This window comes from Schistocerca nitens, chromosome 3 (genome assembly GCF_023898315.1).
Source record: "Schistocerca nitens isolate TAMUIC-IGC-003100 chromosome 3, iqSchNite1.1, whole genome shotgun sequence".
Lineage (NCBI taxonomy): Eukaryota > Metazoa > Arthropoda > Insecta > Orthoptera > Acrididae > Schistocerca > Schistocerca nitens.
Genome location: NC_064616.1, coordinates 987,913,078 through 987,937,435, shown reverse-complemented (window position 1 = coordinate 987,937,435; position 24,358 = coordinate 987,913,078). Strand labels below are relative to the sequence as shown.

At 39.5% G+C, this 24,358-nt stretch overlaps 1 protein-coding gene across 1 annotated transcript; it reads right to left on the bottom strand.

Moving 5' to 3' along the window:
- Positions 1–1,461: 1,461 nt before the first annotated feature.
- Positions 1,462–3,335, bottom strand: LOC126249515 (uncharacterized). The gene is made up of 2 exons (XM_049951167.1): positions 3,094–3,335; positions 1,462–1,645 (listed from the first exon to the last, which is right to left on the bottom strand). Exons 1-2 carry the CDS (start codon positions 3,333–3,335, stop codon positions 1,462–1,464), a joined length of 426 nt encoding a protein of 141 aa, XP_049807124.1.
- Between the last annotated feature and the right edge of the window lie 21,023 nt (positions 3,336–24,358).

Here is a 24,358-nt window from a genome sequence, read left to right as displayed (position 1 = left end):
CATCTCGTAGTGCGGAGACGGACAGGCGCTGCGCCTGCGCTGTTGTGCTTAGCGGGGCGCGCTCTAGTGGGAAAGTTGTGTACGCGCTGACTACACGAAACTATGTACACAACAGCAACACCTTGAAACATTTGAGCAGTTGCTCGACGCCTGTAACCGATACAGCATGATGCTTGTTTCAAGCAGCAAAACGTTCTGCGCATGCACCAACTCCCTTCCACTACCCACCGATACAGCTGTCACACGCAGCTCTGACAGTTCAGAAGCGTCTGCTTTGTGTTTTCAGATCTGTGTTTTAGTCACGTGTATTGTGTAATGACTGAAACAGAGGGAGATGGCGTGGTCGACGATACAGTTATCGATGTTGATAACTTGTAGCCCTCGTGGAAACCAGACCCGAGTTGCACGTGATTACCAGGGAAGATCACCACAAGCAGGACGTGATCGCCAAAGCATGGCAACACACAGGTCAGGAAATGAAGATCTCAGGTAAGAAATGTATAATTAAAAAACAAATTAATAAAATTCGTGCAATTTTATCAAGAATGACCTTCATGAGTTATAAAAGTGTTCATATTTTGAAAACCTCTTCTTTCAATCGTTTTACAGCTTTAAACATAATGTTTTATAAAGATTTAAACAAAAATATTTCAAAATTGATCGTAAATTACTATTTAGTAAGATAATAGGGTAATAATTTAATCGTTATCATTACTTTTGTACATGAGTTCATTTCTACATTCAGGTCTATACGTTAATAATTCTTCACACATTGATTGATATCTTAATTACAGAAGGCCATCCTGTCTTGCAAAGGAACAGCACCTGTTGGGCTATTAAAAAACCGAATGTAGCTTTCTCTAACTTTGTACGCTGCTTTTGAGGCTCGTGTTCCAGCCTGCTGTGGTTCTTCATCAACCTCAACAATATGCATAAGCTCATCATAGGCTTCTGCTAGTTTTCCTTCCCTTTTTCTTATGGAATTGTGCAACACACAACAGGCTAATACAATTTGTCTTGTGACATCTGGGTGAACGCGCATTCTACTATTCTGCGAGCTCTAGATAACCTGTAATTGCATATTTTTCTCTCATTACTTAGAAGTGTTGATCTTGGAAATGCTTTCATCATATTGATAGCCAAACCATATGCATCATCAGCTACAAACACGTAAGGAAACGAAACGTTTTTGTTTGGGTACAATAATCGGGGTACAGGGAGATTTAACCTCTTGTCAACGCATCTCTGTCCAAAGCTCGAAGAGAGAAAAACACCAGCATCATTGTTTCTTCACGGTGCTCCTACGCCAACGATCAAAATGTTTCCTTCAGCATCTACCACTGCTTGTAACACAATAGAGAGAAAGTTCTTGTAATTGTAGTAGGCTGATCCACAGTTCCATGGTCCCTCAATTCTTATATGTTTTCCATCTACTGCGCCATAGCAGTTTGGAAAATACCACTAGTCTTCAAAGCGTTCAGCTACCGACGCCCATTTTTCAGGTGTAGGCTCAGCCATCATATACAACGGTGACAGTACTTCCCAAATAGAAGTACATGTCTCAGCTACTATTTTTCCGACTGTCGTTGCACCAACACGAAGATTGTAATGGACGTATTGAAATCTATCCCCAGTAGCCAGAACCCTGAAAATACCAAATACCATTAGCATACAAATAGTTTTTAACTTTTTTACTAATTTTTGTTGTTTTGTTTTAGGTAATGAGTGCAAGTCCAAACGGCACGTTCTGAGGTCCTCATACGTGAGATATCTGCGTGAGCTGAAAAAAATGCCAGTGGATCAGGTGGGAACAAGAAAAAGTGGTATTTGGCTGACGCAATGAGTTTTGTGCTCCCCTGCATTGGACATCCAAAAAGTACAACCAGCAATATGATCCGAACGCTAACAGATATAGCAGCTGAGGAAGGGACAGAAGAGAACTTGGAATAACCCGCAACTGAGACAGATGTTGCCACAGTCGCTGGTACTTCATCTTCACTTACAGCAGCGGTCGAAATGAATCCAAGGGAAAAAAAAGGCAAAGACACCAGCGGAGGTACTGACTGAACCAATGGCTGCATATTTTAAATCGATCACCCAAAAAAATCATCTGAAGAACATCCTATGATGCTTTATTTTAGAGGTCTAATGACTGAAATTGAAAAATTGTCTGACACCTCTGAAAGACGTTTCAAAATGGATGTTAAAAACAGTTGAACTACTATCTTGATCAAGAAGAAGGGGTTTATTCAGGACAACCGAATGTCCCTCAAATTTCACGAGCACAAGTTTCCTGTAGTCCTCATGGCAGAAACCCGTCAGGTGATTCGACACCATCTCAGATATCTGCTCAAGACGAATATAATCTGTTACAGCTTGGTGACTATCATAATTCAAATAACCTTTTGTGGTTCAACAAAAAGTAACTCTTCCTTGAAAAATATGTTTTGACACTTCATTATAATGTAACAATTATATTTTGAATTTCCATTGAACAGTATTGTTTTCTTTCGTTTGGTATCAATTTTATTTTATAATTAATAAAATATGTTAATAAAACTTAAGGTTTCATTTCATTTTACCTAATGACATGTGTGATGGTATAAATAAGTAGCGCTTATTTATTATGTTCTATGAGCATGACATTTAAGCCTAAAGACTTAAATTATAGAAACGAAAATGTGCAAAATAAATTCAACTATTTTCTTGATAAATGTAGAAGAGAAACAAATTTAGAATACGAAATAGCCGATTGATTTTATATGGTTGTCCCATTTCTGTTACATAAATGAACTGTGAATTGCTGCCAAAAAGAAAAGAAAAATATCCCCATGACTGATTTAAAAACGAAATATTGTATGTGGTCCGCCTCGGATTCTGAAGGGTAAGAAGTGGTAATCAGCAGTAACGAGGTTGAGAACCACTGGTATAGCTGTTCCACATTTCAAAATATAATTATAAATTTTAATTATAAAGTTATTACGAGGCTAATTACGGCACTTACAAAGTTCATCAAGCGTCGTAGGTAACCACTGTGATAACTGCACATTTTACATAACCGTTTGATTCGTAATTGCAGTGAATTAAACTTACCTTAAAGTTATTAACAGTCGTTCTTCAGCAGGGATGCCGCATCTCCAATTAGTGTCCTTTTTGAAAATTTTGTCTCCGACGAGTTCCAACAACACTTCAAAACTATTGACACTTAATCTACAATAATTCTTAATGTCTCTCCTCTGATTGATCGGGTGAACCCAATGTTTCCTTTCATTTGAGTCCAGCATTTGCAAAAACTGCCACAAAGCAATATCTACGTTGACTTCCTCGTCACACATGTTAATTGCGCCACTACTGGAGGAGAACAATACAAACAATATTACGTACTGTTGCCTGAAACAAAATATTACCTCCCGCACACTGGAGCAGCAAAGAAACAAAACGCTTGCAGCAACACGTTGCGCAACATTTTGCTTCAGGTGAAATGCTGGACCTGTGTGTTCCCAGCCTAAAGAGGGAGCTGTGCCCCTCCCCCACTGTATGATGACACGGAGAGCCAATAGAGCTTAACATATGATGGTAACATGTGTAAAATATAAAATATAGGTCTAGCTGTAGATAAAATATTAAGGATTATATAAAGTGAGCAGGTTGCAGCAGTCATTATTGTACCCTGGCTCAAGTAATTAGCAGCATATGTAAACCACCAACAGAAAATTATTTCTGCCAATGAAAAACAATTACTACTACATCCTGACTGAATTAAATAATCCTTAATGTTGTATTTTATCAACATCTGGATCCATGATTTGTCTTTTACATATGCTACCATCGTATATTATGCTCTATTGACTCTCAACTACGTCATACAGAAGGCGAGGGGCGGAGCTTCGTGTGAGAGTTTTGACGCTGTTTAGTAGCTACCAGTGTTGTCCTCTGACACCAATGCTCCACCGTCATCTCTGCTCACCACTCACGATATATAAAGTTTTTGTTTTATGAAATGTAATTTTGACGCCTATTTCCCTCTAAAGAATATTAATGTTTAACATTACAGAGACATATTCTGAAGATGCTTTTTGATTAAATCGAAATCAGTTACCATCTGAAATGTTGTTTTTAGTTTTCAATAAATCCTTGCGACCAAGACTGATTAGTATTTCAATTAATCTCGTAGATATGTTTGCAATGAGTCCGCCTGCTTAGCTGAGTGGTAACGTGTTTGCCTACCGTGCAATGGGCCCGGGTTCGATATCCAGCCGCGGTGGAGGTTTTCTCCACTCGTGGACTGGTTTTGCTTTCCTCGTCATCATCTCATCATCAACGACATGCAGAGCGCTCAATGTGGCGTCACCTGGAATCAGACTTGCAACCGGGCACCCGAAGTTCCTGCATGGGGCCTCTCGGCCATCTATGCCACACGATCATTTCATTTTTTTCGTTTGCAACGAAATCCACAAACAGAGTAATTCTTACCTCTGAAATACCTGCACCTGGTATGTCTGTCCATGACATAATTTTCATGACCTGCTCGCCAGAGGGTCATTCCACGCCAGACCATCCAGAAATTTTACGAAATGACACCCATTATCAAGCAAATCCTTGAAATTTTGAGTAGTGGAAGTTTACCTAGCTGTATACACATTTCCAAAATGTAAATGTTGCAGGTCAATTACTTTTACACTTACGATAAAAAGAAGTTGTACGGATTAAGGAATTCAGTCTTTCATAGACGAACTCCTTTATAATTTAAAAATGCAATAGTTCCTAAAGTTTTTGCAGTGGAAGCTTGAATTTCTTTTTTAGTTAAAGAGAAAGGTTTATATTTTTATAGTCACGATTCTTGTAGTGAATATCCATCAACTACATCTCAGAGAAAATTGTAAATAATTTATTTTAAACAAAATCCATATATGAACATTATAATTCCTTTAAGATATTGGCCCCTCATAAATACCTTTCAAAAATTTACAGTATTATTATAAATATTCCATTATGTCACACAAAAAGAATCTGTTTGTAGAAATAATGGGAAGTGTGAAAAACAATGTTATTGTAAAAAAAATATTGAAGTTGCTAATTTGTGACTACTGTGTCATCACAATTGCTGAAGTTGGCTACACTGGATTTCCTTAGGAACAAATCATAGCTGATGTAGAGGTATGTTGGACGAGGATGGAAACTGTCGGGACACGTCGTATTAAAACTTGTCCGAGTTTCCCAAGTGACTTATTATTTCCAGCTACAGTGCCCCCGTTCCTCTCAGTCTGGGTCACTGGGTCCTGCAATGCTGAGGACACCACTTCGCTTTCTGCGAAATGGCTCGGCGCGGAATGCCAGCCTCAGTGACTTGTGCAACGCTCTGCTGTATGTCGGCCTTTTACGGCCGTGGAGTTGTGACGATGTCAGACTGCGCCGGAAGTCGTCTCAGCGGTCTCCATCCCCGCTGCCTCAGCGCCAGCCACTGCGAGGCTGCCCATGGCGTGCTTCCTCTCTGGTGTGGCTAAGATCGCGGCGACAACAAGCACCCACGATCCAGCGTCAGAATCTGCAGCCCTCGTCTCGGGATGCCTCCGGCGTGTGTTGGGAGCCAACAAGACTACCCACAGTAGGGAGCTGTGGTGTGGCCCGCCGCTGGCCGGCTGTGGACCCCACGTTGGCCTCAGAGTGTCGAACCAGCGACCTGCCGTGGACTGGAATGTTGGTGCCCCACCTCCTGCAGTGTGAAGCCAGTGGTGTGACATGCCCCGCTGTCCAGGAGAGCTGTCACACTTGGATGCCTTGTTAGTGAACCGGCGCTTATTTATACGCGGCTGTGCGCCTCTGTTTTGCTAATGGACTGCTACGAGACATGTACTCATAACACCTGACTTGGTCCAGTGGGTCCCTTCTGCCTGTAACTTGGGCCATACTAACCACTGTGGTTACTCTTTTCATCGGGTCTACGGCCCTGTGGCCTCCATTCTACTTCACAACAGCTGGTAGTGTAACTTATTGCCAGCAGGCCTGCACCTGGCTGTAACTTGTGCGCTCAGAAACATTGCACTGAAGCTAACATTTTCCCCTCTTAAGCGGTGATGCCACTACACTGAGAACACTGTTTTATTGCCACAACATGTATTGCATCATCCATTTCCTTTGTTTTGAGACATCTGTTGTGATGTAACGGGCAAGTTGTGGTGCCCTGAAAATATTTTAAGTTCGGAGTTGGCGTGGCCTCACGAGCCACTCGGCAAGCCAGGGTCATCAGCAACCGCTTGGTGACCAACATTAGCCGGAGCAAGAGGGGCAGCCCCAGCACGGGGTCCAGTTCGACAGTGTAGCTGGCATTTCCATGTTGACACTGTGTCAACGACTGTAATTTGTGGCGATGAAGGAGATTTGTATGCCGGGAATGCGAATGATGGCGGACTTTGTGAAACCATAATGACAGACTGTAGGGAAGCAGCCTACTCACGCTGTAGTAAATTCACATCAGTCTTTCCATTGTGTGCCAGCCAGTCCGCTGCAACTAGCTCTGACGTCATAAATGTTGCGCAATACTTTAAAAATCAAGCAAATAACCTAAAACATTTCTAGCATGTCAGGAGTAATACTAAATTAATATGTGTTGAATATCAGTTCGATAACTTTAACCATTTTCGAAATTCTGACGTTTTTCTGTAAAAATCATTGGCACAACAAATAAGAGCTAGAGAATTAAAAATTTATATTTAGATTCCTTTTTCATAATTATTTAATAGAAACAGTACTTTGGATTTCACAAATTAAAATTTTAGTGGAAATACATGATTTTCTGATTTTTGTCTTAAAAATTAAGGAAACAAGATAGATTAAGTAGGCTAATAAATAAGGCTAGGATGTTTATATTTAAGTAGTATGGAGATCCGCTATAACCATAAAGAGGTGAGAAGTTTCATTTAAATAACTATAAAACTATAGCGATAGCGTATCTCCAAAGGGCCAGTTCAGAGCTCGTCTACTGCGTGCAGTGTAATTAAAATAATTCTCTCGCCCAAAAGATTTAACTTAGCCATGTCAAACTTTTATTATGATTACTTACCTGTGTGTTGAATGCACATTTAAATTGAGAGCTTCATCGGCCATCAGCAAAAGAAGCTATGATTTATTCGGTAAATTAATGTGGTGCATTACTAGCCCAGCGGCTAGTCGGGAGAGTCGATTTGATAAGGCGTTCCCTTAGCCGTCCGCACCGCGGCTTCATATATAAGAACGCTGCGTGGGTAAGGAAGGCCCCAGTTCTCTCCAGACGCTGAATAGCACGCCATCTGTGTCGGGAGTTGCGTCACGTCGGTATCATTGCTACAAACAGCCTCGGATGCCGTATTAAGTTACTCGGGGTACGCGTAACCATGAAATCAATTTCGAGTGAAGTGTTAATTCTGGGATGACTTTAATTATCGATCTTCAGTTTGCGTATTGTCGTATTTTGACGTGCCGCCATGGGACAAACATTCTACCATTATTTAGCGTGGCGTTTGATGAACCTAATCATCAAATTATGGCGAGCATTCATTTAAATATTTAATTTGGACAGTATAGTGGCATCAGCGCAGTAGACTCTGAACTGCTCTGTTAGTTAGATTGTGTGGATTCTTTTGTTTTCATCTGTGACTTTCAGAATACAGAACGTTTTTCCACGACCGTTTTTGATTATAAATCCCAGACAATCTCCTAATTCCTCAGAGCTATAAGCTGTAACTATAAGTGTATTCTCAGATGAAGTGGGCACTAGGAATTCTAATTACAAGCTTCACGTTTTGCTAACCACTTTCTGGTTGCCAATATTGTAGTTATAGAGCCAGTGTTGAGAACGGCGAAAGACAGCATAAATAACATTCTAAATAATAGGAACTGGTTTTACATTCTACAAACCAAACATTTATATAAACAACATAACAGTGACATAAATTCCACCCGCCGCCCCACATATGGTGCATCGGCCGGGAAATAAACTGAGTAAAAGTGAAAGTGATTTTTAACTATTCGGACTCGCGAGTGAAATGCGACACGCAACTGAGCATAGAACAGTGAATGTGTTACGTGCGTATGTGGACGACGCAATTGGATTAACAACGCCTCTGGATTGACGGAGCTGGCACTGAGTCTAGAGGCGCTGCCGGCATCGAGAGAAGCCAGTTTCGCCTCACCGCAGTCATTCACCGGAGCAGCCGGAGCCGCGCCTGCAGTTGCGGGCCACGCAATCACACAACAGCCGTCGGAGGGCCGTCTGCAATTCAGCGAGCTGCGTCGCATCAGTAATCCTGGTACACCACGCCGGCAACGCCATATGTCGTGCAGAAGGAACTAAGTTAAGTGAAAAGCTGTTAAAAATTTTACTAACCTGCACTAAAAGACTGTTGGCGATGGAACCGCCAAAAGACACTGAGGTTAAACTTAAATCAGAACCTATGTCTGTTGAGGGGACTGTAAATCCAGACAACGGTTCAAGTGTAAATATGCATGAAAGTAGTAATGTTAAAGTGAAATATGAAGGATTGTCACCTGATAGTAGTGTGGGAAATGGCAATGATTCAATAATAGAGACCCCTGTAGTAAAGCAGAAATCAGAAATTGTTAATTTATTGGATGATGGTTTGTCTGATGAGTTAAAAACGAAACCGCCATCAGAAGAGGTAGAGTTTAAACAGGAGAAGTTAAATATGACTGATCAATTAAAAGTTTCGTTTAGTTTTGATGATTCTGGTGTGGGAGCTAGTTTTTCGTCACCTGTGTGTGAAAAGAAACCAGCTAGTGAGCAACCCAAAGATACTGGGGCTATTGATTTAAATGTTATATTACAAGCAATAGCTGCCAGTAATGCAAAAATGACAGCTGAATTAAAGTCTGAAATAACTGAGGTCAAAAGCAGTAATGCTGAATTAAAGTATGAGATTGTGGCCAACCAAACCAATTTTAATAAACGTTTTGAGGCAATGGACAATAAATTAGAATCCAATAATGCTGAATTAAAGTATGAGATTGTGGCCAGCCAAACTAATTTTAATAAACGATTGGAGGTAATGGACGATACCTTCAAGGCTGGTTGCAATAAGTTGAAAGAGGATCTAGACAGTTTGAATTATAAAATTGATTACGATCATGAGGATATTAAGAAAAAGGTTGCTCAACAATTTTCTGAAATGTATAAAACAGTAAAATCCGAAGTTGCTGAGGTTCGCAAAGACTTCCAAATGGAAGATGCGAAGCTGGAGCGCAAGTTAACAGAAAAGATCGAGGCGGAATCTGAACTGTGCTCAGATAGATTTAAAGATGTTAATATAAAAGTAAACATATGTTAAGCAGAAGTAGACGCAATCAAAACTGATACTACTCATATTGTGCAAAGAGTAGATAATTTTGAAATGAAAGTAGAAAATATTAGTATTAACATTGCTAACATTGAGAGTAAAGTAGCTTCAGTAACTTCTGGTAATGGTAGTATACAACAAGTTGTAGCTGCAAACGCCGCTTTTATCGGGTGTCGGCAGTTCTTGAGGTTCTATCCAGATAAAAATATCCACCCGCTAGATTTCTGGAACGATTTTGAAGATGTGATTCCACCAACTTGGTCTGAACGAGAGAAAATCTCATTTATTAGAAGCCATTTAGCAGGTGACGCCATGCGTTGGTCAGCTGATGTTATGTTGAAGTGTAAAACATTAGCGGAGTTTAAAACAGCTTTCATTAATGAGTATTGGTCTAACAATAAGCAAAATGAAGTGTTGAGAGAATTTTGGAGTGGAAAACGCTTCAGTGCAGGCAAGGAATCTATTAAAGAGTTTGCTAGGTCATGGATCTCACGTTTGTCACATTTGGGCGAAAAGCTAAAACCGGAAATGATTATACTAGGTCTTGAAGCCAAACTGCCATGGTATTGGCAAACTAGAATTATATCTGCCCCTAGAGACAATCTGGATCGTTTCATTGAATATTTGGAACGTGTAGAACGTGTTGCTGCCAATGAGGAGCAAGCACGTAATAACAGAAATGCTAATAACAATAGTAGTAATTTTAAGAACGAGCAGAATGGCAATGTAAACATCAGAACAGTAGGTGTTCGTCATCCTAAGAGAGGTAGGAATTGGAGAAATAATTATCAGAACCAACAATGGCATCCAAGTGATAATAATTTTGTTCCAAACAAAATTATGCATGTAAACAACAGTTCGGAAAGCAATGCTATGTCAGTTAACTATAATGAAAATAAAGGAAACAGCAGTAGGCCGAGGCAGGAAAACTAGTTCCCGTCTATGAGGACACTGGCGCTCACCAGGCGGTTACTTTTCCTAAGCCAGTAATTACAATAATTGGTAAGACAGATCAGAATACTCCAACTGAACATGTGGATGAAGTGTCGGTAGCATCTAAGGATACAACAGAAATATTAGATCACTCACAGTATTTGATAGATATCGTATTAGAGACGCTTTCTAAGTGGGAAGAGAAAGAGAAGGCGCAGCTGTGTAATGATAGGGAAGAGCTACAAAATATTGAATTGTCAGGTGAAGGAGCAGAAGAAATTCATGCTTATATTTACGATGAGGATGATGTGCTCTTATCTAAAGTGCGTGTGCAGGATGTTGATAATGTACTAATGCATTTAGGACGGGAGATAAGTGAGAATGTAGAGGGTAGCCTGTTGGGGGTCGATGAACCCAGTAGCTGTGACCTGTTGTCACTTGAGAAAGAAACCGACGATAATGGTGAAAGTGGTTTAGCTATAACTAGTGTTATGCCCGGTCTGGAGGCGCAGAATCGCTCAGACTATAGTAATTTGGGTTATGTTCAGCAAACTAAATGTAATGAAGTCGTGCGGTGTTGAAATTAATAGACCAACTGGAAAAGGCAGCTGAAAATATAATTCAGGAAACCCCTACACACTTTGACCTAAATGTAATGAAGACAGATGTCGATCACTTTAGTTGGAGACAAATCCAAAAGGAACTATTGGATGAGTTTGAGGAACCACCTGTACAACCTAGAATAAGCCACCCTATAATAATAGTGAATATGTTGGGTATCAATGTACGTTGTCTCTTAGACAGTGGAAGTGAGGTGAGTGCGATATCTCAGTCCTTCTTTGATGCATTACCTGGTAAAGACAAGCTTACAGTAATGAGGGTATCAGGACTAAGAATAATTGGTGCTACTGGCAAGGTGTCAAAAACGGTAAAGCAAGAAGCTTTGCTGCCCTTTAACATTAATGGTAATTTAATTGATCATCCATTCTTAATTGTAAACAATCTCAGTATTGAGGTTTTAATTGGCATAGATTTCTTGTCAAAATATCAGAGTGTTGTTGACTTTGAAAGAAGCCAGTTAAAAATGGTCTTGACAATAACTGGGGTAATTACAGTACCTTTTAGTGATAAACATGTAGTAACTAATGATGAAACTTGGGAGCTGCCTATACGAGTTCTGAAAAATAGGAGATATTGGGACGAAAGTGTTAATCTTAGTAACAGTAAGCTAAACACAGAAGAAGAAGAAGCTATTATTTTGGACAAAATAGAAGCTAAATTGCAGGAAATCGATAAAATTTCAGCTAATCAGAAGGAAGAACTGAGACAGGTTTTAAAAAGGCATCATAAGGTATTTTCAGATCGACGTGGCGTGGTCAAAGGTTATGAATGAATGCTGTAGGGAGGAGGTTGTTCTATAACCTCCACACAGTGTGGCAGCTGTGCAGTCCCAGCTGTGTGAGATCTTCTTTCCTTTTCAGGTCTCACTCACTCTTCATCTTTTCTATCAGTAAAAATTTGACCCCTTCTTTCCAATTCGAAAATTTTCTGAAACCAATGAATGCTGTAGGGAAGAGGATGTTCTGTAACCTCTACACAGTGCGGCAGCTGTGCAGTCCCAGCTGCGTGAGATCTTCTTTCCTTTTCAGGTCTCACTCACTCTTCATCTTTCCTATCCACTAAAGTTTCGACTTCTTCTTTGTAATACAAAAATTTTCCGTCATGGCTATCAAGCCATGAGTTCTGTAATCATTCTATAAACCGATTAGTGAAGAAAAATACCTAATGTGACAAACCTAACAGTGACGTAAACAATAGAGAAGTATGACGTAATTAAGATATAAATGTATTTGAGTAACAATTATGTATAGAACCCTGGTAATATTATAAGTAGAAAGTGTTGTGTTATTGGAAATGGTCCACCAACAATATTTAAAAAAGATATAAAAATTCATGTACAAGCAGGATCAGAAGTGATAGTGAAACCTATTGCATGCTGTAGAGCTAACTAATTAATAGTAAAAGAGATTGCTTAGTGTTATGGAAAATTATGCAGATAAGTTGTAAGAATGAACTCACCTTGTGTAGCAAGGAATGGCAGTATAATAGAATTGAGCAGTGTTTGTGGTTGAGACGTGAAGGACACGTCCCTGAAGTATTTATAAGGTTGGAGCTGGCCGTTATTTGGTGTAGTGTGTGACGGGACACACCTACATGTATTGAGATTATGAGTTGGAGGCGTGAATGCGACCATAGGTACCTTTATGTTAGATGAGTCAGAGCAACTCATGGTGTCCTATAGGTTTAAGGAATTTAGCATTACGCTCGTCCATAATTACTTCATGCACTTTAGTGGTAGGTCGAGAGAGACTACCTGTGGTTTCAGCGTCCGATCGAGTGGAAATTGATTGCCACGTGAGCAAACTGCTCAGCTGCAATACACTATAGATATGAAATAAAGGTGCTGTCCTATGCTTTAAATATTAATGGAGTGAGTGTTAAATAAGTACATACACTAGCAACATAATTGAGTAACATAATGACAGGCATGAAACATTATTGATAGCTCAGTATAGATAGACTTCAAAGTAAGTAAGTATATAATTGCAGATGTGGAACTGACACAGCAGCAGAGGACCAATAAGTGAAGTTAGTAGTCAACTAAACGTAGTGTGTTTTGAACACTCAGAACTGTACTATTACCAAAAGTTACTCACATGTACGAAGAAGCTGAGAAAACAACTACTAATCAAATATACTCATACTATCTCTAAGAATAAGGTAATCAAAGATGAGTCAGCTAAGTGAATAAAATGCAAATGTATCAGGAATGTACCGAGCATTGGTTCAGTGTTCCGGATCAGAAATAATAAATTGAAATTAAATAGGATTCATGATTGTATGCCTTGAGCATAAATTTTCTCTAGTACGTGACTAACGGCGTTTTGAGCCATTTGTTTATCGATTTTATGACAGTTAAGTAACTGCGAGAGTAAAATTGAAGAAGTTCTGTTAACTTTGTTCCAGCAACATATTAAAGGATAAAATGTATATATCCCCATTTCATTGTGACCCACCCTTAGATATTAAGTGAACACAGTCTGAGGCACTCTTTTTGTTTGTTCTACAGGACAAACCAGATAATGGCAGCCGGTAGCTGCGTGAAAACGTGGAGTGACTTGGACACAACTCACAGTGACCCCTCCCCTTTCCCCATGTAATTTAGAGTGAATGTGAAGGACGCACACCATAGCAACTTCCCCTCCTCTACCCTTGTGAATGGAAGTGTAGGACGCCAGCCAAAGCGGCTACAACCACGTGTGTAAAAATGATTTGTGAATTTTTTTTCAGGTTTAGAAAAGACTGCTAAGATATAATCATCTGTTTATGTATCTTGATTAACTTATCTAATTTGAAGTTGTGTATGTAAAAATGTATTTAATGGATTTAAGATTTTCATAATTTTACATATTTCTATGTGTTTGTCTAAGGCAATCTGTATGCCAAAGTGTTTCATTGACTTGGCTTAAATTTTGAGTAATAATGTTGCTTAAGAGGCAGTGAACATGCCCGCAATTTAAATAATTAATGTAGGTAATCATTTCACAAATTAAAATTTTAGTGGAAATTCATGATTTTCTGATTTTTGTCTTAAAAATTAAGGAAGCAAGATAGATTAAGTAGGCTAATAAATAAGGCTAGGATGTTTATATTTAAGTAGTATGGAGATCCACTATAACCATAAAGAGGTGAGAAGTTTCATTTAAATAACTATAAAACTATAGCGATAGCGTATCTCCAAAGGGCCAGTTCAGAGCTCGTCTACTGCGTGCAGTGTAATTAAAATAATTCTCTCGCCCAAAAGATTTAACTTAGCCACGTCAAACTTTTATTATGATTACTTACCTGTGTGTTGAATGCACATTTAAATTGAGAGCTTCATCGGCCATCAGCAAAAGAAGCTATGATTTATTCGGTAAATTAATGTGGTGCATTACTAGCCCAGCGGCTAGTCGGGAGAGTCGATTTGATAAGGCGTTCCCTTAGCCGTCCGCACCGCGGCTTCATATATAAGAACGCTGCGTGGGTAAGGAAGGCCCCAGTTCTCTCCAGACGCTGAATAGCACGCCATCTGTGTCGGGAGTCGCGTCGCGTCGGTATCATTGCTACAAATAGCCTCGGATGCCGTATTAAGTTACTCGGGGTACGCGTAACCATGAAATCATTTTCGAGTGAAGTGTTAATTCTGGGATGACTTTAATTATCGATCTTCAGTTTGCGTATTGTCGTATTTTCACGTGCCGCCGCGGGGCAAACATTCTACCATTATTTAGCGTGGCGTTTGATGAACCTAATCATCAAATTATGGCGAGCATTCATTTAAATATTTAATTTTGGACAGTATAGTGGCATCAGCGCAGTAGACTCTGAACTGCTCTGTTAGTTAGATTGTGTGGATTCTTTTGTTTTCATCTGTGACTTTCAGAATACAGAACGTTTTTCCACGACCGTTTTTGATTATAAATCCCAGACAATCTCCTAATTCCTCAGAGCTATAAGTTGTAACTATAAGTGTATTCTCAGATGAAGTGGGCACTAGGAATTCTAATTACAGGCTTCACGATTTGCTAATCACTTTCTGGTTACCAATATTGTAGTTATAGAGCCAGTGTTGAGAACGGCGAAAGACAGCATAAATAACATTCTAAATAATAGGAACTGGTTTTACATTCTACAAACCAAACATTTATATAAACAACGTAACAGCGACATAAATTCCACCCACTGCCCCACAAGACATTTCACAGTTCATGCAGAAATTAATAATAGCCAGACAAATCATGATACCTTAAAAAGAAACATGAACATTACTATTATTTGCTCGACGATTCTGGTGTTGTAATCAGATTTTCAATACCTTTATTAGTTTAAAGTTTAGTACTTGACTGTTAATTATATAAGTAACACCTAGCAACGAGTTTCCAAAACCTAAACGGTTCATCCGATTTTGTCGATTGATGTGTCTTTAGAAAGCTATTAGTGTAAACCTAAATTGGTATGAATTACAGGCATGTAACTTGAATAGTAAATGAATTATTGGAGGTCAAAGTGGCCAATTACTATTGATCGCATCAGGCAGAAGTACTCCACAGTTACACAGAAAAACGGTGGCAGCATGCTTATAAATATATCTATTCATCTGTGTCTTTGTTTATATCCCATACATACTATTCATGAACAAATTGGTCAAATATTTACTGTGTTTTAGAAAGCACAGAGACATTAGGCTACTGGCCTACACATGTTTCTATTCCTTTGATATATGTTTATTTTATTTGTTTATGTATTTAATAATGTGTGTTAGATCATGTTTATGGTCCATCCATAGGAATATTTATTTAATTTCAAGTTACTTAAATGTAAAGCTAGTATTTCGTGTGGATTTCAATATGTTTGTGAGTGTGTGTTGGCTTGGAGATATGGCGGGACCACTGTAGCAAATCACAGCGCTTGTTACTACGGTAGGCAACTACCAAAGTCAATGGGGAGACTGTAAGGAAGTGGGGGAGGAGCATCGGGTCGCACAGGACAGGACAGGGGTGCTGGATGGGGAGGCGTGACGGACGGTCGCAGGAAATACTTGTAGAGTATTGAGCAGTTTGCGCATGGTCGCGGGAGATAGAAATAATTTGTAGAGCCGACATGTGCACTTGTGAGATTTCCGTGGCTTCTGCAGTGAAGACGTTGTATGCGTTTAGAAGTGAATATCTCGCGAGCTATGTTGTTGTTCATAACTAATTACGTGAAGTAGGAATCTATTGTTTCCCTGTAATTCAACTTATATTTTATTTTATTTCTGGACCATCGACACCAATAAGTGTTTTACAGTAATAAATGGCATTCTTAAAGGTACTTCTGATATTGTACTCATCATTTAAAGTTGTTAAAATAGTACCTGCAGGTTTTATTTCATTACAATCTTTCATTTATAAATTTCTATGTTACATTCAAAATTCGCAATTTCCAAGTGATAGGAACTTTTGACCATTCGATTCATGTGTATGATTTACGGTCGCTGCACGACCTGGGAACCACATGGAGCCCACCATTCATGTGTATGCTCATACTGTATGCTGTAGACTCAGCAGTATTTGGCTTGTAATGCGGCAACTACATATCCCAGCCCCTAGACAACGAAACCAGCCAAAACGTTTAATATTTCAACTCTGAGCCTGAGGGAACGTAGTTGATGGACACATTTTTATACGAAAGCCCGCAGTGTTTACTGAGCATGCAGTTCTGAGCTCTTGTACCGAGTTGTACCTAGAGTCAGTTATTGGTTAAAAATTCTGTTGTTGCAGTTTTTAACTGTTCATTCCAAAAGAAAAGTAAGTCCCCTCGTGTTACAAAAATAACGTGAAATACTTTTGTAATGAAAGAATGGTATGGAATGATTTTTCATTGTTTAAGTACATTTTAGGTTGCACCAATCATGTTTTGAATTATTTACGACAAATATTGGTCTTATGAATGAAGCAGTATGGAAAGTACAAGTAGGCAGTGTTTTCTTGGACAGTATCTGCAAGATATATATGATTATGCCCTGACTTGTGCGAATGAACTTTTATTATAGTGAAGCAACAGTCATTCATACTGTGATTTAACTGTTTCATGTGTTTGTGTTAAACACAAAGACAGGTACCTGCACAGATTATCTCTATATATGAAAATTTGCTGTGATGCCCTCAAGCGCCATAAACGATCTGTTTCACCTGGATTGAGTAAAATTAGTTTAGAAAAGGCAAAGACCTTCAAAATGGGAGCCTCCAGCGCTATTCATGGGGAGAAAATGTTCCCAACCTGTATCAATCTTATTAATGAAAAACAAGCAAGTGACATCTATCTTCAGAATATATAAATGAAAGTAATGTGAAGGTGCAGACTCCTGAAAAATCTGTGCTCAATACTAGCTTAACTACATTATGAGTATCTCCTGCAAAGCTGCATTCAGTTGCTCAGCATAGTCGGTATGCAACAGACAAACGAAAATTGGAATCAGCAGTTGGGGCTCTGAAAACTAAAATTTCACCTACATATCAAGTTGAGCTGGCTGCTGATGCAAGCATTATCCCTGACAGTGATTTAACAGAACTGGAAGAAAAGGCAGAACATCATGATGAACTAATGGACAAAATCAAACAGAAAATTGATTATGCAAATAATGGTGAAAAAAATTCAGTTACTCTTGTGCCACCAACTTGGTCTCGACAGAAAGGCAGTTCCAAATTTCGGGTTTCTGAATATTTGGTATGACAAGCAAGAGCTCTTTTATCGATGGCTGAGCAGGAAAGAGGAAAAACATTGCCACATGATACAGTGCAAAAAGTAAAGAGTTTTTATTTCGATGACGAAAACACAAGAATAATGCCTGGGAAAAAAGACAAAGTGAGCACCAGCAAAAATACCTATGAACAAAACCGTCTTGTCTTAAGTAATTTAACTAAACTGTATTCTCTCTATAAAATGTATCCTCAAAATAAAGTAGGATTCTCAAAATTTGCTTCTCTTCGACCAAAACAGTGAATACTTGCAGGATCATCAGGAACACATACCGTATGTGTGTGTGTTTACCACCAAAACGTTAAATTGCTTCTAAATTCCATTTCTATTAAAGAAACATACCAAGATCTAATTAAAATATTAACATGTGATATAAATAACCGAGCCTGTATGCTTCGTCTGTGTGAAAAATGCCCCACCAGTTCATTGCTTCAAATCCGTTTAGAAAATGAAATAAAAGTCTACGATCCTGATGAGATGGTTCAGTACAGTCAAAGAGTATCAACTGATAGAATGACTTTAAGTGTTCAAATCACTTCTCTACCAGAATTCTGTGACACACTAATTAAGAAAATAGAAAAACTTACTCCATACTCTTTTATTTCTGAATCACAATCTGATAATCTAAAATGAAGAAGGAAACACTTGATGAAGGATCAGTGTTAAATTTAATGGATTTCAGTGAAAATCTCAATTTTGTTTTCAAGATAAGTACAGGGGTACCATTGGAACAATGGCAGCTGCACTCATCGCACTGTGCTTATATGTTACAAAAAGGACAAAAAGTTGCATGCAAAAAGTATTTGTATTGTTTGTGATGATCTAGAACACGATGTTGCCTTGGTGTATCAGACTCAGAAGACAGTACTGAATTTTTTTTTTTAATTTCCAGTAATTCATCTTGTGTATGTTGAATATTTCACTGATGGTTCTGCTGCACAGTATAATAACTGTAAGAATTTCAGAAATACCTGCTACCATGAACACGACTTCAACATAAAGTGCAGCTGGTCCTTTTTTGCTACCATCCATGGCAAATCTCTGTGATGGTACTGGTGGCACTGTTAAAAGACTTGTCGCAAAAACAAATTTGCAAAGAGTTTATAAAAATCAAATACTTACTGCTTCACATGTATTTGAATTCTGTCTCGAGAAACTGCAAGGCATTTCAGTTCTCTTTGTTTCAAAAGATGAAATGGTAGAAGTCAGATAATATCTTTCTCAGCGCTTCACAAGTACAAACACAATTCCTGGAGCACGATCTATGCATCACATTGTACAAATATCACCAACCAGGACTGAAGCAAAAAGGCTGAGCTGTGATACGGATTTTAGTATCGTGCATGATTTCTCAGATGCACTTCCACCACTAATGCCAGAATACACTGTGCAGCTCAACTGCTATGTAGCATGTGCATATGACTCTTCTTGTTGAGAAGGTGATTTGTCAAGAAGGAGATGTTACAATAAGTTTCATGAACCCTCATGGACCATCCCCGTCCTTCTATTGGCCTGATAAAGATGTCTGTCATGTTTCTTTCTCTCATATTCTGTGTGAAGTTGATTCACCACAGCAACAGGCCATACTTATTCTCTGAGCAAAGAGTTCTCAAAGTTGGTGGAATAAAAGTGGTTCTCATACAAAGTGTCTCGTCACATGTATAGTTACGAATCAACTTGAATGCAGACTGCAGCACCAACATTTTGTGCAGTATTGACAATACTAGATTCTCACAAAATGCTTAAATATTATAAACAAAATGCTATGTATTTTGACACTGAGTTAATTTGGCTATGCTAGAGGTAAGAAAATGTTGATATGTCATGTGACATACAAGTTGCCCTATATTTTATAATGTGTAATTTTGTTTCAAATATTGCAATTTTTGATCCATTTCGATATTGTTATGTGCACTTATGTTGTTAATGTCTCTTGGGTAGTAATTGTATTTCTCTCCAGTGCCATTCATTTCTCAAAACTGTTTTTTGTCTGCTGAAACCTTAATATTTGTAGATCACTTTCTAATTTTTTTAGTGTTTTCCAGAGGGGGAAAATTGTCCAAAATATGTTTTCTAATTTAACAATGAAATTAAATGAAATTCATATACAAAAATTTAACTGGACAATTCTAACATGTTTTCAGAAACTACATGTCCGCGAGGATATGCAGGCAAAAAACTGTCAGCATACCATTTTTTTTAAAAAACTGCGGCCAGTTTTCAAATTTTTACAGTTTGCTTTGAAGTAACGCACTGCATCAAACTTTCAGCAATTGCTACCAACAGAAAGTATACAAAGCAATAAAAATTGGCAATAGTTCATGATATTAGTTACATAAGCAGTACACAAAATCTCAGTTCACAACTAGATAATGGGTGTCATTGCCTGGATGACTTGACATGGAATGAACCTAGAATGTTCCAGAAAGAAACCAGAAGTGATCACATACCAAGACTTCAAACGCATTGATTCATTTCAACTTGCTACTGAAGGGCAAGAAATAGTTTGGAGAACGTTCCTATTCACTTCTTGCACATAAAAGAAAAACGTAATGGACTTATGAACGAACTTACTCAACTATATGGCAACTATTCTCCCTTAAAGACCAGAAAAGTAAGAAGGAAACCTCACCTTGACTAACTGAAAAACTGAAATAGCTCATGAATTTCAAAAACGCTGCATAGCAGGCATACAAACTACCTCCCACACCTCCTGAAAATCATATTGTTTACAAGCAAAAGCAGAACACAGTCAGTCAAGTTGTGCGAAATGCAATCCTCAGGCATGCCCACACATTAACCGACAACAGAACCAGACCATCTGTTCTGTGGAAAAATCCAGGTCCCCTTGGTACAGACAAAGTAAAAGCTGCAGCTGATCCATTTGTCCCAGCTGAAGAACCGAGCCAGTACTTCACAAAACCTACAGCCACAACTGAACCACGAACGAAACAAAGACTCTTTGATTACTCCATGGGGGTATGGGGGTAAGTGACTGTAGTCACGAAAAATTTTGTCTAAAGCATATTACTTGCAATACTATCAAAAAAGGCATCATGCATATTAGATCAGCATCTACTGGACACGATTGCATCACGGTCCACAGGATGAAGATTATTATCCACCCACTACTGCCCATTATAAATGGTATCTTCACCCACTCCTTAATCACAAGCATTTTCCCTGAGGCCCAGAAACAGGGATTAGTTAAGCCACTATCTGAAAAGGACATTGTCACAGCACCCTCTGGTTACCAACCTATTTGCAGTCTTCCCGCGCTGTCCAATGCCTTAAAATATGTAGTCCACGACCAGCCAACAAGCTGCCTAACCGCAAACAACCCACTAGACTAAAACGAATTAGATTTCTGTAAACATCCTAACATAGATTTTGTCTAAATAAAGGTAGCAGATGACCTGAAGCTTGGCACAGATGCGCAAGAGGCGACTATCATGTATTTCTTCAGCAAAACTTTTGACACTGTCGACTTCGACATTTTCCTTGCCAAACTTAGCAACCTAAATCTTTCACCAAGTGCAGTGCAATTTTTTCGCTCATATCTGACATCTCGCCGGTAATGTATCATGTCTGGTACCATCAAGCCCCAATGGAGGCACATACTATCAGGCTTCCCTCATGGTTTGGCATTAGGTCCTATACTCTTTTCATTGTGTGCCAATGATGTGTCATCTACTTTGTCCTGCTGCGAATACCACATGTACAGTGATGACTTCCAGTTGTGTCTAAGAGAAAAACCGATAAACCTGAAGACAGCTATCGAGAATCTCAGTACCGAGCTGTGTGCACTATCAAAATGGACGCAGGATATAGGGTTAAACGTCAAGCCATCCAAAACCCAAGTGGTACTGGTTATCATTCTACGTTCATTAGCCCAAATTATGGGTAATCTCTACCATGTTTAACCATAAATGGGACAAATATCAACTTCTCTCCTTCAACAAAGAGTCTAGGAGTAATAGTAGTTGAAAATCTAAGTTGGGCTACTTACTTAACTACAATGTGCAATGTACAAGAAGGCACTGGCCTGCCTCCATGCCCTACAAAAATATGGGAAGCTTTTTCCTCTCGATCTGGTAAAGAAACTTGTGCACACTTATACTTCCAGTTACTGATTAGAGCGATGTTATCACGGAACGACTTTCTCAGGAAACCTCACGGTGCCTGGAACTAGTTATGAATGACTGTGTTTTTTACATCTCTGATGTTCGACACTGATTACATTTGAGAATCATATCCACAGCAATTATGACTCTGTGCATTCAAGTGCAGAGATTTCCATGCCCTCTGTCTCCTCAAGTGTGTTATGAACAGACATTGTCTCCCTATCTTTCTTCGACCATTTTGCTCTTGTCTGGACAACACGGCAGAAACACATATTCTCATAAGAGCAAAATCGTTTCTGTCCCACTTCATTGTTCAGCCACTTTCTCTACGTCCTCCTCAGTAGGAGGAATTCTACACTGCAATAATACCCTGCATTATGTTAGAGAACTAAATACCATCTCCAGAAAACAGTTAATGATGTATCTACTAAAGCAACAATGACGATTACCATTGTCCCTGTAGGTACTAGTTACACGGGATAATCAGGTACTAGTTACACGGGATAATCAAATTTTCCAATCAGATCTGCCTCACTTCCAAGTATTCTTGCCTGGTGCAGTCTCCTTAAATTTCCTCAGAACTCGCTATGTCAGAAAACATCTATTTTGTACACTTATAAACTCTTTATCCACACATCAAAAAAAAAGTTTTGAATCACCACAGTTCCCAGAACTCCTGAAGATAGACGTTGACTGTGGATATTGTATCACAGACACAGTCCCTTTGACTGTTCAGAGATGTCACTAAACCCGCCCAAAGATGTAAGCAACCATGCATGAGCAGCGCCTATTAGACGGAGGGGGTTCGACAGATCATCAGTTCCAGTCAGTCCACCAGGAAGGAGGTACACGGCTCGTGTTGTCTGTAGTTCAACCATGCCTAGACGGTCAATGCGCGGTTCGATCGCGTCTGCATTGTTACTTTGTGCCAGGAAGGGCTCTCAAAAACGGAAATGTCCAGGTGTCTCGGAGTGAACCAAAGTGATGTTGTTCAGACATGGAGGAGATACAGAGAGAAAGTAACTGTCGATGACATGCCTCGCTCAGGCCGCCAAAGGGCTACTACTGCAGTGGATGACCGCTACCTACGGATTATGGCTCGGAGGAACCCTGACAGCAACACCACCATGTTGAATAATGCTTTTCGTGCAGCCACAGGATGTCGTGTTACGACTCAAACTGTGCGCAATACGCTGCATGATGCGCAACTTCACTCCCGACGTCCATGGCTAGGTCCGTCTCTGCAACCACGACACCATGCAGCGCGGTACAGATGGGCCCAACAACATGCCGAATGGACCGCTCATGATTGGCATCACGTTCTCATCACCGATGAGTGTCGCATATGCCTTCAACCAGGCAATCGTCGGAGACGTGTTTGGAGGCAACCCGGTCAGGCTGAACTCCTTAGACACACTGTCCAGCGAGTGCTCCAAGGTGAAGGTGCCCTGCTGTTTTGGGGTGGCGTTATGTGGGACCGACGTAACGGCTGTAAGTGAATGCCATCGTCCGACCGATAGTGCAACCATATCGGCAGCATATTGGCGGGACATTCTTCTTCATGAACGACAATTCGCGCCACCATTGAGCACATCTTGTGAATGACTTCCTTCAGGATAACGACATCGCTCCGCTGGAGTGGCCAGCATGTTCTCCAGGCATGAACCCTATCGAACATGCTTGGGATAGATTGAAAAGGGCTGTTTATGGTCGAACATGCCTGGGATAGATTTAAAAGGGCTGTTGATGGACGACGTGACCCACCAACCACTCTGAGGGATCTGCGCCGAATCGCCGTTGAGGAGTAGCACAATCAGGACCAACAGTACCTTGATAAACTTGTGGATGGTATGCCACGACGAATACAGGCATGCATCAGTGTAAGAGGACATGCTGCTGGGTATTAGAGGCACCGGTGTGTACAGCAATCTGGACCACCACCAGTGAAGGTCTCGCTGTATGGTGGTACAACATGCAATGTGTTTTTTCATTAGTAATAAAAAGGGCAGAAATAATATTTATGTTGATCTCTATTCCAATTTTCTGTACAGGTTCCGGAACTCTCGGAATCGATGTGACGCAAAACTTTTTTTTGATTTGTTGTATCTCCCACCATCATTACTGTTGTTATTCTCATTGTTATTATTATATTATTATTACTGTCCTTATTTTCGCTATTAGTGGTAGTAGCAGCAGCAGTAGAAGTACTGCCAGTATTAACTTTATTAATTCATTGTCATTAATATTGACTCTCATTGTAGCTATAGATACTGAAATCATTTTTAATATAATTTTCGTATTAAAATTGTCATTTCTAAGGTACCTATGGTGTAAAAAAAGTACTTTACGTGTGAAATCCTGGTCTGATGTAAGAGACAGCCTGATTGCCTTAATCAGATCAAGTTACGAGGGTTGTCCAGAAAATAATGCACCGCATTTTTTCTTCAACAATTCTTTATTGAAAATAATGAAAATTACACACACGAAAGAACGTTGTTTTACCTGCAGACCCTATTTTTCCACGTCATCTATATCCCATCCCATGGCCTTCCTGAAGCGCGAAACAAGGGCGTGTATGCCCTGTCAATACCAATCCTTGTCCTGGTGGCGGAGCCAGAGCTTCACTGTATG